This window comes from Trachypithecus francoisi, unplaced genomic scaffold (assembly GCF_009764315.1).
Source record: "Trachypithecus francoisi isolate TF-2019V2 unplaced genomic scaffold, Tfra_2.0 Lachesis_group0, whole genome shotgun sequence".
NCBI classification, from domain to species: Eukaryota; Metazoa; Chordata; class Mammalia; order Primates; family Cercopithecidae; genus Trachypithecus; species Trachypithecus francoisi.
Genome location: NW_022681453.1, coordinates 80,553,181 through 80,567,873, shown reverse-complemented (window position 1 = coordinate 80,567,873; position 14,693 = coordinate 80,553,181). Strand labels below are relative to the sequence as shown.

The 14,693-nt window shown below is 34.9% G+C and overlaps 1 protein-coding gene across 7 annotated transcripts in view; it reads left to right on the top strand.

The window, feature by feature from the left end:
• Positions 1-14,693, top strand: part of DZIP3 (DAZ interacting zinc finger protein 3) — a 97,760-nt gene that overhangs the window by 62,954 nt on the left and 20,113 nt on the right. For all 7 annotated transcript variants that reach the window (XR_004437122.1, XM_033211360.1, XM_033211359.1 and 4 more), the window contains 5 exons: positions 1,587-1,752; positions 3,177-3,272; positions 3,434-3,561; positions 10,976-11,044; positions 13,838-13,934. Coding sequence is in view for 6 of the 7 variants with exons in the window: in XM_033211360.1 (XP_033067251.1) it covers positions 1,587-1,752; positions 3,177-3,272; positions 3,434-3,561; positions 10,976-11,044; positions 13,838-13,934 (556 nt within the window). In the remaining variant the exon portion in view is untranslated. The remainder of the gene's footprint in view (positions 1-1,586; positions 1,753-3,176; positions 3,273-3,433; positions 3,562-10,975; positions 11,045-13,837; positions 13,935-14,693) is intronic.

Here is a 14,693-nt window from a genome sequence, read left to right as displayed (position 1 = left end):
AATGAAGCTGAAAAATTCCTATTGCCTAGTAGTGGTGTAGCTATCATAACACTGTAGTGCTATTACTTTACTTTTTATAAATTTAGTGTAGCCTAAGTTTATGGTGTTTATTATAAAGTCTACAGTAGTATACAGTACTCACCACTCATTCACTGACTCACCCAGAGCACCGTCCAGTCCTACAAGCTCCATTCATGGTAAATTAAATGCCCTATACAGGTATACAATATTTTATGTTTTATATTGTATTTTTACTGTAATTTTTCTATGTTAGATACGTTTAAATACAGAAATACTTGTTAAAACTGCCTGTCATATTCAGTACAGTAATATGCTATAACAGATTTGTAGCCTCGGAGCAATATGTGTAGTAGGCTATACCATCTAGTTTTGTGTAATAACACTCTATGATATGTTACGACAAAAGCGCTTAACGACACATTTCTCAGAAAATATCCTTGTTGTTAAGCAATGCCTGAGTGTACTTTAAAAAATTTAGGAATAATCTTAGTGAACTTTTCAAAAACACAAATTCATTTATATTTTTACAGTTGTAGGTGTGCCTGGAAACATTTAATTTTTAAAAGCTCTTCGGGTGACGTAGAAAAGTAATTGAGTTTGAGAATCAGTGGTCTACACAAGCAATTGATTTCATCGAACTTTCCAGAATGTTTGGGTCACTCTAGAATACCTCAGTAATACCTAATTACTGCTTATATAGTATTTTATGAATTATTCCACAAGCATTAGATTTCATTGTTTTCTAGATCTCTAAAGTGTTCTAAAAAAGTAATAATGTATCTTAGAGTTTCTATTCACTAGTTAAATTGAGTCATATCACACTCTAAGTAAAAATACTCCTATTTCTTGTTGTCATTCAAAGAGATTAGAAAGGAAATTTAGAGCTACTAAGTAGTAGGCCAAGTGAAAGGACAGTAGCATGCAATTAAATTTTAGGAAAAAAGTGTAGAAATTGGTTAATTGCCATTGTATATATATATAGTATTTCCATTTTTTTAAAAGTGGTCTCTGTTAGTAGTGTAGTTACTGAAATACATGTTATTACTGTAGTTCTTGTTAAAAGTTCTGTTACAAAAGAAACCTCCATTTTACAGTCTATTTTATATTGCTGTTTTCAACTCTATTTACACGTACATTGGACCTAATCACTGAAGTTGCTTAAACTAACCTACTTGTCAAGAAAATTAAGGGGGAACAAAGAATGTTATGATGGTAAAATAATACAGCAGATTTGCTTGCCAATATTTCTGAAAGTACTGTTTTCTAAAGCAACTGATGTTACTAGTTATAATTTGTAAAGTGAACTCTGTAGTGTCATAGTTCTTGAAAACAGTGGCATGAACAGAATTAAATAGGTACCTTGATTGAGTGCTACTTTAAATATGCTAATTATGAATCTTCAAAAGAAAGACTCAGTATGAACACTATCCAAACTTTCTTTGGTCATGAACCCTTCTAATGCTGAGCATCTGATGAAACCAGTATAATACTCTTTGGAAGCAATAGCTTAGATGAAAATCACTATACAATTGTAAAAACTCACATTGATTATGTCACCACTACAGCCCATATATGGTAGAAAAGGAAGAGCAGTTGAAGAAAGAACAAGAAAATCCACATTCAGTCAGTAGACCTATAAAAGATGATGCAAGTGATGTTCAAGAGGATTCTGCAATGGAAGACAAGTTCTATAGCCTGGATGAATTGCATATTCTGGACATGATAGAGCAGGTAAGCATAATTAGAGAGGGTGCCTGCCTTCTTTTAGATTCATTTGTTATCTAGAGTTTTTCCTGTGACTCTTTAAACAGCAAGACCCTTTGAAAAGCCCAGTGGTTTATATTGTTTGTTAGGAGAAAGAAAAACATAAAAGGTAAGGAGGGATATATAAAGGAAAATAGAATAAGAAAACAAAGAACCCGTAGGAGCTGGAAACTTCACTTTAGCCCTCAAACCATTTCCTGGCTTTAAATATAGGGCAAAGTTAATTACAAATGCATTTCTTGCAAAGGTTTTTCAAATACCACAAAGGGAAAGAAAAGACTAGCATAATCCTACTAGATTACATGTCATGAGAAAAATAGTTTTGTAATATAAAGCTGCTTTCATTTTTAAAAATTAAATATGATTGTTACCATGAAACATCTACAAAAAATACTGATGTATAATCATTTTTTTTTCTGGCTCCGTTCCTGGTAGTAGTCACTGCTTGGAATGATGTACCTGTATGTGAAGAGGCATGTGAACACGATTTAAGTGCTCAACAGCAAATGAAATAATTTTTTTAAAAACAATTTTTTTTACCTACTAATGAGAATTCAATGATAACCTGCTCTGCTGTTTAAATATAGTGGTATGTCATATGTGGGAATACTCATTGTCTAAGGGTACAGTTAGTGCAAATGATTCCCTGGCTGATAGTACAACATTCATATAGTTGTCCTACCTTTTTTTCTCCTAATTAGAATATGTACATTTTAACTGAAATGACATATTCTTAGCTCTGGATATCACACTACAGTTTAAATATGGGATCTCTGGTTTTCATTCTATAGCCATGAGACTGTGGGAACTCAAAAGATAGAATTAAAATGTCACATATCTTCAAAAAAGTTTATTCATTTATTCAAAACCCGTTCATCACCTACGTATTGTGTCAAGAGCTATGCTAAGACAGAGTCTCTACAATCTATGGATAATATTTACAATCTAGTAGATAAATTGAACATTAAACTCAAATGATACGGTGTAATAATTAAGTGTGTGGGCAATTAAGACTGCCTTAGAATGCAGGCTCCTCCACTTTCTGTGTGATTTGGGGCAAGTTACTCACTATTTTATCATCTCTAAAATGAAAATAATGACTGCCTACGTCATTTTGTTCTTAGAACATAAAAGCATTACAAAGAAAATGCTAAAGAAATGGTAAGCATGCAGGTAGTGGTATCCAGCAGTAGCAGCAACAGACAAGTAATTGGTACTGTTTATTAAATGCTGTAATTGAGGGGAGGTGGGTTTATCTAAATTGGGTGTTTGGCTTGAGACAAAAAACGTGAAAGGAGTTAGATGGCAACTTGAAATCCCTTTCGGATATCTAAAATATTAGTGATTTTTTTAGAGGAAAATAATACATGCATATTTCCTTTGCTCAATAGGGCTCAGCTGGCAAAGTCACTACAGACTATGGAGAAACTGAAAAGGAAAGGCTTGCTCGTCAAAGGCAGCTTTATAAATTGCACTATCAGTGTGAAGTAAGTATTTTTGCCATTAGATCTGAGGGAATTGAGAAGTATTTCAAATATTAAACTTACTGGTGCTTTCTGTTTGAAAAGAACTTAGTTTGTTTGCTTTTTTCTTTCAATTTCTGGTGACTTGAACATAATTATCTGAAATAATATTTTTTATTGATCAGGATTTCAAAAGACAGTTGAGAACAGTGACTTTTCGGTGGCAAGAAAACCAAATGCAGATGAAAAAGAAAGACAAAATTATCGCGTCTCTTAATCAACAAGTGGCTTTTGGAATCAATAAGGTTTCCAAGTAAGTATAAATCTTTTGATAAAGGGAAATTCTGGGTTTGTTCCGTATCTTTAAGTTAATCCCTGCATAACCGCTAGATGGCACTGTGACTACACATTAGGAACTCTAACCACAAGACTGCACTTGTTTAAAAACCAGCCGTATTTTGTCTTGCCAACTGGATTGAGAAATAAGCAGCTGCTCACACTATATATCAAACGTTTCATGTATTGGCTGAACAAGTGTGAAGATAATGGAATTACATGAGAAAAATAATTAACTTTCAGGTCATGACTCTTAATTTGTAAAAATGTGACCAATGATTGGCTATTTCTTTATAGTATGTGAGTACATTCCTTAAAGACACCAAGGAATCAGTTGAGTGTATTTTTATGTTGGTCTCTCATTTCTATTCTAAGCCTGCGAGATTGAAAACAAATCTTTATGTTTGTTTGATTGATTGGGGGAGACTCTTTCCTCCCTTACCCCAATCTCTTTTCTCCTAAACTTAAAGTATTAAATGCCTTCAGATGAAAAATTCTGACTGACTTAGGGAAAAATTAGTAACCTGCTTTGTTCTTTTTGTACTAATCACTGCTTCCAACCTGTATTTGTTTAAATAGTAGCATAGTTTGTAGCACATTATTTTAATAAACAGTAATACCATAAGACACCAGCCATCCAAAAAGTCTAGTTTAAAATCCATTGCAGTTTCTAGAAAGCTGATAGGGAGAATAGACAAGTGCTTTGAATGTCTTTGAGTGGGGAGTCCAAGATATTTCTTACAAAACTGAGGAACTATTTGCCAGAGATTTAGGTCTTAATTTTTCTTTCATATATTGTATCTACCACATGAAGGGGTTATCAGGAAGAACTAGATGCCGTAGTTCTGACAACATAATTTCACTCACAAACATTGTCAAACTTATCCTGACTAAAGTTAGAGAGATCCTTCAAGTTCAGAAGGCTGTGAGGACTTAAGAAAACTTAGACAAATGAAGCTGGCTGCGATGACTTAAGAAACTGTACTTTATGTTGGACGCGGTGGCTCACGCCTGTAATCCCAGCGCTTTGGGAGGCTGAGGTGGGTGAATCACTTGAGGTTGGGAGTTTAAGACCAGCCTGACCAACGTGGAGAAACCCCATCTCTACTAAAAATACAAAATTAGCCAGGTGTGATCGTGCATGCCTGTAATCCCAGCTACTTGGGAGGCTGAGACAGGAGAATTGCTTGAACCCAGAAGGCAGGGGTTGTGGTGAGCCGAGATCGTGCCATTGCACTCCAGTCTGGGGAACAAGAGCAAAACTCTGTTTCAAAAACCAAATAAAAAAGAAAGAAAGAAACTATACTTCAGCATTCAGAGCTTCATCTGGATGACCAATCCAGAAATATGTCATATAATATCAGAGATTAGAAAAGCAGTGCCATCAATGCAGATGAGCTGCCTCTCTTCCATCCGAAGATATCCCTCCGCAACTCTTGACCATGGATCTATGCACTCACTCTATATGCTTGAGGCTATAAGCAGTCCACTTTAGGTGATGCACATGTCTTCACAAAAATGAACATTTCGTGTTGGGCATTCACCAAACATTTATCAAGGGCCTACTATATTAGAAAACTTATGGAAGCCACATGTAGAAGATACCAAGATGTGTGAGACATTCATTATGATCTAGTGAAGAGTGTAGATTAACATGTAAGGATAAAATTACATAAAACAGAGACTTCCAGGTCCACCAAGATGTATAGTCCCATTCCTTACAGCTGTTTCTTGTTGAAACTTTAACACCCTGGATGTAACGAAACAGACAAGCATAGGGACGCTCTAGAAGATGGAATAAGAAAGCATGCTGTCTAAAGACACTGAAACTTGAGGAATGAGCTGGCAGTAAATTTTCTCTCTGCCTTCCGTATATCTCGGGACACTTTGGAAGCCTTCAACCTGGAATTGCTAATAAGCACAGGGGGAGAAAAACTCTAGAAAAGCCTGTCCCTTCTAGCCAAAGGATCAGTAAAACGAAATTATAACAATAGAAAGGCTTTTTGACAATACCCACCGTACTGCAGCCACACACCAGTGGCCCCACACCACCCCTTGGAAGTAGGCAGTACATGCTGATTCTCCCACCTAAGTAAGTAGCAGCAATTGTATTTTCCTGTTGGGGTAGTGTTGGCAGTACCAAGCAAGCAGCTGACTTCCAAGTTCCACTGGGGAAAAGGAGACAGTGCTTTAATTCCTCTGCCAGGATGTGTCAGTGTGGTCCAGCTGAAAGCTGAACCTCTACTGCTACCCAGCACCAAGGTTACTTAAGCCAGTCTGAGACAAAGCTAGTCAATACTAGCTTCATCCCTACTCCCTCTCACTAGGAATTAAGACTTCACCCGTGGGGCTAGTTGGCATTCCCTTTTACCCCCTTCCCTCAGCTGGTGCCAGAAGGGCACAACAGGGAGCTAAACTTCTGCCTCCACCCTGCAGCAACAAAGTACTGCAAGTCTGTCCTTTGCTTACTCCTTTCCTAATGTCAGCAGGGCCCAGCAAGGAGCTGATCTTATTTTCCACTTGGAGGCAAAAAGGCAGTGTGAGCTGGTGCTCCACTTTCATGGGAAGGTGCCAGTTGGGCTGGGAGGGGAGCTGAACTTGTACACTGTCATCTGCATTGAGGCAGCGTGAGTCAGTGCCCACTTTTCCTGGGGTGCATTTGGTAGAGCTCAGTGCAAAGCCATGCATACACACCTCCTTGGCTTTTACATTATATCTCAACAGGAGACTGCCTGCTAAAAATAGGAAGATTAAATAGAACCCAGAGTCTCATAATATTCAAAATATCTAGGCTACATTAGAAAACATAGATCATACCAAGAACCAGGAAATTAAGACAAGAAAGACAAAAGACCAACAAATGACAATATTAATATTATTCAGATATTTGAATTATCTGACAAAGATTTTAAAGCAACTATCATAAAAATGCTTCAACAAAATTGAATAATCTTGAAACAAATGAAAACCTAGAATATCTCAGGAAGGAATGGAAATTATATACTAGAAAATACAGTGATTGAAATTAGAACTTGCTGCATATGATCACTAGTAAAGTGGAGATGACAGAGGATTGAATCAGTGAACTTGGGGACAGATGAATAGAATGAACTCAATCTAAAGAAAAAAGAGAAAATAGACTGGGGGAAAAAAAGAGTCTAAAGGACCTTTGAGCCAATAACAAAAGAGCTAAAATACTTGTCACTGGAATTTCAAAAAGAGAACAGAATGAGAGAGAGACTGAAAAAGTATTCAAAGAAATACTGAAAATTTCCTAAATTTGATGAAATTTATAAATTTACAAATTCAAAAACTAAGTGAACCCCAAATAGCAAAAACTCAAATCCATGCTAAGACACATCATAACTTAACTTCTGAAAACAAAAGACAAAGAAAAGACTTGAAAACAGGCAGAGAAAAACATTACTTATGAGAACAGTAATTTGAATGACAACAGATTTTTCATTTGAAACCATGAAGGCCAGAAAGAAGTGGCAGTTTATTCAATTACCAAAAGAAAAGAGCAGAACCATGAATCCTGTATTTAGCAAAAATATTGTGTAGGAATAGAAGGAAATAAAAACAGTCTCAGACGATGGAAAATTATAAGAATTTATTGCTAGCAAATTCACATAGCCTACCATTAAAGAATGGCTATAGGAAGGTCTCTAAACTTTAAAAATAGTAGAAGCTTGAAACTTCAGAAAGGAAAGAAGACCATCAGAATGAGTAAAGAGTAAGATAAATAAAAGTTTCCTACTGTTTATTAATTTCTTAAACCATATTTGATGGTTGAAGCAAAAATTGTAACACTATCTCATGGAATTCTATGTAGAAGACACACAACAAAAAGTGAGGAGGGTATTCAAAAAGTGAGGAGGGTAAAGGGACCTAAATGAGAATAAAGCTAAGGATATATCATGCAGACGTTTATGAAAAAAAGTAAGAGTGGCTATATTAAAATCAGATGAAATGGATTTCAGAAGAAAGAAGAGTGTTGGACACAAAGAGGGACATTACCTAATGATAAAAGGATCAGTCCACAAGAACCTCAAGGTATATGTACGAAAAACAGCCTCAAAACACATGAAGTAAAACCTGATAGAACTGAAAGAAGAAATGGAAAAGTTTACCATTATAATTGAACACTTCAAACTCCACTCTCAATTTATAGTACTACTAAACAGAAAATCAGCAAGGATATAGAAGACCTCAATAACCACCATCAACCAGCAGGACCTAATTGATACTTATAGAACACCCCAAATAACAGTAGAATACACATACTTTCAAGTGACCACAGGATGTATCTACCAAGATAGACAATACTCTGGGCCATAAAACAAACCTCAACAACAAATTTGAGAGTTGAAATCATACAAAGCATGTTCTCAAGTCACAATGGAGTCAAATTAGACATCAACAGAGAGATACCAAGAAACCTCCAAAGGCCTGGAAACTACGCAACCCATGTCTAAATAATCCATGGGTCAAAGAAGAGATCTCAAGAGAAACAAAATACATTTAATTTATATGAAAATACAGTATGTCAAAATTTGTGCCACACAGCTGAGGCAGTGCTGAGAAGGTTATAACACTAAATATACACATTAGAAAGAGAAAAGTCTTTAGTGGATAATCCAAGCTCTCACTTCAAGATCCCAGAAAAAGAAAACCAAAATAGACTCAAAGCTTGCAGGAGGAAATAAATTACAAAGATTAGAAATAATGGAAGCAGGATGCAGTGGTACACACCTGTAGTCCCAGCTACTTGAGAGGCTGAGATGGGAGCATTGCTTGAACCCAGGAGTTACAGTTCAGCATGGGCAACATAGCAAGGCCCCATTTCAAAAAAAAAAAAAGAAAGAAACTAAGAAAGACTGAGTTGGAAAAAGAAAAATAGTAGAGAAAATCCATGAAACAAAAAGCTGTATCTTTGAAAAGGTCAATAAAATTGACAAACCTCTAGCAAGACTGACAACATAAGAGAAAAGACATAAATTACTACCATCCAGAATGAAACAGTGATATCACTGCAAATACTACAAACACTGCAGACACAGAGAATTATACTGAATGAAAAAAGCCAGTTCCAAAAGCTTATATACGTTTCTATTTGCTGAACGTTCTTGAAACGACAAAATTATAAAAATGGAAAACAGATTCGTGGTTCCAAGGTTATAAGAAGGGGATGAGAGTGGAAGGGAAGTGGTTGTGGCTTTAAAAGGGCAAAATGAAAGATCCCTGTGGTGATAGAATGGTTCAGTATCTCGACTGTGTCACCATCACTATTCTGGTTAGGGTATTATACAGTAGTTTTGCAAGATTTTACCATTGGGAGAAATCGGGGAAAGGATTCATGGGTTCTTTGTGTATTATTTCTTGTACCTGCATGTGAACTTACAATGATCTCAAAATAAAAAGTTTAACTGTTTTAAAAAATAATGAAAAACTGTCAAACAAGAGTATACTTAGTGGAAGTTTTGTAGGGTAGAGAGAATACTTTTGATTGTTGTGATCAGGAACTTCTTTCCGTGAAGAACTCTATTACAGACACAGTGCTGAACCTAGGCATTGAGGGTTAGGTGGGATGAGATGGAAGAAAAGACAGGGCATCAAGACAGAATGGACATAATGACTACTCTGTGTTCTCAGATAAGCTTTTGAACGTTTTCTTCGTTTAATTCATCTGAACATTGCCCAAGAGTATGTGATAAAATATAAATATTCTTTAATTGTAAATGTTGGCTTTTTTCATCTTAGAATATGGAGATTAGAAAGCAAAAATAGTGTGGTTTTTTTTTTTGGCCTAATTCAATTTAATGTGTGCAGTAAATGTTTGGCAAATATTTGTTGATGATAGTTGAAGTGTTAACAAAGAAAATTTTATAGAAGTGACTTTGGATAAACCGCAATAAGCAATTAATCATGTCAAGAAACTGCTGTCAACAGTCTGTAATAAAACTTGATAATCAGCTAGAGTTAACTTGAGAACTTTAGATTTTTTAGAAAGAAAATCTAGTAATTTCATCCTGTTATATTAAACATGAGAAAAAGACTGAGAAGTTAAGACTGCCTGAACATATGTAGCTGGTGCTTATCTGAGCTGGATAGTAAGAACTATGCCTACCTTATCCTCTATTATTTAAGAGTCTAGGTGTTCTGAATTCCCCACTCGTTATGCCAACTATTATTGCCAACTCTAAACTAGAGTTGGGTAGAATATTGAAGTAATGGAAGTATACAAAGTATACAAAGTATACGAAGATGTCAGTCTTACAAATTTTAACTGCTTTTCAACTCTGTCAACATATTCCTATATATTACACTAACAAAGCTTGTATTTCTTAATATTTCACTTGAGAACATGACCTCTTTTGTACAGAAAGAGACCTGGTTTCTTTTCACTGCATTCTCAGACCAACAGAGCATTAACTATAAGTCTCTAAGTCTTCTAAGAAGCTTAGAGTAAAGGTGAATGGGTAGTCTCCGAAATCTAGTAGTGAGCAGTCCATCCAACATTAAAGTCGTCATTTCAAAGACTTATTATTCCAATAATTTATATTAACCAAAATTCTATTTATCCTGAGTTTAAATATATTAGAGACTTAGAGAAATGTGCTTTTATTAAAAATCTTTTCATATTGAAGTTAATTACTAGGTTTATGTAAAAGCTTGGTTGTGAAAAGAAATACAGCAGCATAAGGGAGGAACATCAGAAACGGTATGTGAATATATGTCAACCAAAAAGTATTTGCGTTTCTCTTAGTTTCTTATATATTAATTTTGAAGCTGATCACAGGCTATAGATTCTGATTTATACAACATTTTTACCCATTCTTTCCATGATAAGATCATGTGAGTGACCCCCAGGTGATAATTCATAGTTTTAATTAAAATTTGCATTTATACATAGCCTCATCACTTCAATATTTAAGGTTTGATTTCCTTTAGACCTTAAATCTTTCATAATTTGCATGACTTGATAAAATACCACTTTAAGGAACTTAAAGTTCTCAATCTCACAACAAGCTTAGAAAATTAGAAGATACCATCTCTTGTTTTCTAGTAGGTAAGCTGAAGCATGAAGAGCTAAAGACATTTTGCCAAGTCACTGTGCTTGGGATGCAAGATAACACTTCTCTTTTGCTTTCTAATTTACTGAATTAGAACTTAGTTCCCCTCTCTTTGGGAAGTCAGCAAATCAGACATCAGAAACAAGATACATTTTAAAAGGACCAGTTCTAGGAGTTCAGTTGTATTCAGGCTCAAGATTTGTGGCACCAAATGGACATACTTTGTCTCCTCCACAGCTGTAGTTAGAGCTGTTCTGACTGTGTTAACGACAAATAATTTCTAACATCTTTTGACTTTCTTGCTTGTTTGCGTAGATTACAGCGTCAAATCCATGCTAAAGATAATGAAATCAAGAACCTTAAAGAGCAACTTTCTATGAAAAGGTACAAATTTAGCTTTTTCTTTTGGTGCACTCTCTCTGAAACTGTATTTCACTCAACACTTTCTGACTGGCATATCGATGTTACTTATCTTTCAAACCGGCATACTTTTGAGACTGATATTGAACAGTATTAATAATACACTGGGACAAAAGGTGTAAACTGGGAATATCTTAGGCAAGTAGGGAGGTATGGTCACTTTAGCTTTGACTCTAGAAAACTGCTAGAAGAATCTGTATCAGCAGCGGTACAGTCCCAGAACAAACTACTGCCAGAGACTAGACCTTAAGAGTTACCCCAATAAATACTATAAGATGTGGCTGCTTTATGAAACTGGCCAAGTTTTATTCTTATTCATCTATTTTGCCTGTGGGTAATTTTTTTAATAACACCTTTTTGAAATCCATGTCATATAGCATAAAATTATCTCTGTTAAATTATACAATTTGTTGATTTAGAATATTCACAGAGGTTTACAGTCATTACCACTATCTATTTCCAGAACATTTTTGTCACCCCAAAAAAGAAGCCCATTAGATGTCATTCCCTATTCTCCCCTCCTCCAGCTTCTGGCAACCACTAATTTATTTTCTGTCTGTGTGGATTTGCCTCTTCTGAACATTTCATATAAATTGGATCACATAATATGTAGCCTCTTGTGAGTAACATTTTTCACTTACCATATTTTCAAAATTCATCCATGTTGTAGCATGTATCATTACTATACCTTTTTATGGATAAATAATATTCCATTCCTTGGCTATATCTTATTTTTCATCAGTTGATGGACATTTGGCTTGTTTCCATTGTTTGGCTATTATGAATACTGTTATCAATATTTACATACACATTTGTGAACATGTTTTTGTATTTCTTGGGTATGTACCAAGGAGTAGAATTGCTTGGTGATCAGTAAACTTTATGTTTAACTTTTTGAGGAATTGCCAAACGGTTTTCCAAGTAGCTGCACCATTTTATAATCCTATAAACAGTGTATGAGGGTTTCAATTTCTCCACATTCTGATCAACATTTCTTACACATGTTAGATTACATCTTTATTTTACCAATTGTATTATATGTGAAGTAGTATATAAATGTGGTTTTGATTTGCATTTTCCCACTGATTAATTATGTTGAGCATCTTTTCATGTGCTTATTGACCAGTTATGTATCTTCTTGGAGAAATGTCTATTCAAATCCTTTGCCCATTTAAAAAATTAGATTGTCTTTTTATTGTTGAGTTGTAAGAGTTCTTGTCCCTTATCAGATAGAAGTCCCTTATCAGATACATGATTTTCAAATACTCTCATTCTGTGTGTTACCTTTTCATTTTCTTGATGTCATTTAAAGCACAAAACTTAATTTGATGAAGTCCAATTTGTAATTTTTTTCTTTTAGGCAAATTTTACATGATATTTAATGGTATAATAATTCATTCCTTTTGTGTTAATATATCTGCTTGAATATTTTATTTTTTTCTCCTCAAAAAAGTCTAACCTTAGTGATATTTATAATATACTGTTACCAAGTTTCTCATCAATGTTTGTTAGGTCCTCAAGTATCCAAGTGTTTCTAATAATAAAACCTCAAGGACGGCCTTTGTGACAGTCTCTATTATAATGCTGTATTTTCAATTAATTGTTTTCTTTAAATTTAGAATTTGGTTTGTATGTTTATAGAATTCTGGGACTCAAGTGTAAGAAACTGAGATGGGATAGAAAAAAAAGGAACGTCATAGGTAACCATTTCCCTAATGTCCTTCATAAACAATGTCTTTACCATCATCTCCCTCCTTCCCTCTCAAACTATAGGGTTTGCTTTCATTCAAAAATGTTGAATGTGAGCACTGAAATAACCAGTCAAATATTTTAATGCACTGATAGGTATAATAAAAACCTGTGTGTTTACTATCGTTGAGATACAAAAAAGCTTATAGAAATTTTATGTAGAACTTATTAATCAAGATAATAGCTAACAGTTATTTGGTGCTTATTATATGCCAAACACAAAGTGCTTTATATTATCTGAATTAGTTTTCACAACAGCTCTTTAAGGTAAGTAGTACCATTTTTTCCATTTTCCTGATTTTTACATGTGAGGAAACTGAAGTATAGAGAAATTAAATAGCTTGCTGTCTTAGGTTGAACTGTTCTATCAAAGTACCATTGATTGGGTGGCTTATAAAAATAGAATTGTATCTCTCACAGTTCTGGAAGCTGGGAAGTCCAAGATCAAGGTAGCAGCCTATTTGGTATCTGGTGAGGATCCACTTCCTCATAGACAGCCGTCTTCCCACTGTAACTTCACATAGCAGAAGGCAGGCAAGGGAGCTCTCTCAAGCCTTTTTTAAAAGGGCATTAATTCCATTCGTTAGAATTCCACCCTCATGACTGATCATCTCCCAAAGACACCACCTCCTAATACCATCACTTTGGGGGTTAAGATTCTACATATGAGTTTTGGGGGTACACAAACATTCAGTTCATTGCACTTGCCCAGGGGTTTTACATTTAATAAGTTGTGGAGCTAAGATTCATCCTCAGACAACTTGATTTCAGAGCCAAGTTTTGAATCATAACCTCTACCCTGATAGCTTTAAAACTTCTATACTCTTGATAGTAAAGAATAACAGTAGGAATTGAACAATATCCTCTCTTGTTTCTATGTGCTACATATACTTCTCCAAGAAATAAGTTCCTACTGATTGTATAACTTATCTTTTTTCCTCCTGAATTAGATGAAAAAGGCTGTGCTTGATGTAATATTGCAGAGTCTTTAATGATCATGTGTTTCAGATCTCAGTGGGAAGTGGAAAAACATAATCTGGAAAGCACAATGAAAACATACATAAGCAAACTGAATGCAGAAACTAGCAGAGCTTTAACAGCGGAGGTAAAAACGAAACAAAACGGGGACAGGGGTTTGGGGTGAGGGGAAAAGTTTTACCTGTATACCATCATACTAAAGAATTTTTCAAAGATTGTTTTTTGTATAAACAGAAATAAGACATCTTAGTATCAGCCAGGAAAATACAGCTCAAAGTCTTGTGCTTTTTTGACTCATTGGCATATCATGTGTGAATACTACAGTTTTGATGATCTTATGTTGTTTTCCCCCAGTGACTTGAAGAAATTGGTCTATTACAGTATGTATAGCAAATACAGACATCTTGGGGAAATTCTCATGAAGCCAAGTCACTAAGCCAAACTTCTAATAATAACATTTTATTGCTGCCACAATATCTTCTTTGTTTGCTACTTCCGATATAGATCTTACAAAAATACATACAAAAATAAATACACATCATACACCTGGATATGAAAAACCCAACTTTTCAGACTGCAGTAAAGTTACCCAAATTTTTCTAAGTTAGAACACCACACAACTAGGGTCTCTCAAAAGAAATATGATTGTATATGTGTATGTAATTTTTATATATACATAACAAAACTTGATACACAATAAGATTCACATTTTTGGAGAGCTCACTGACATTAAAAGCACTACAAACCTTCCACCTCTGTCATGGGTAAGCTCTATTCTCTAGCAGAGTACTTGGGATCCTGGAAGTCAGCAACCAAGAAGTAGTATCTGAACCAAAAATCCATGAAGAATACTGTTGGGATATTAGCTTTAACAAAAGAAAAAGTT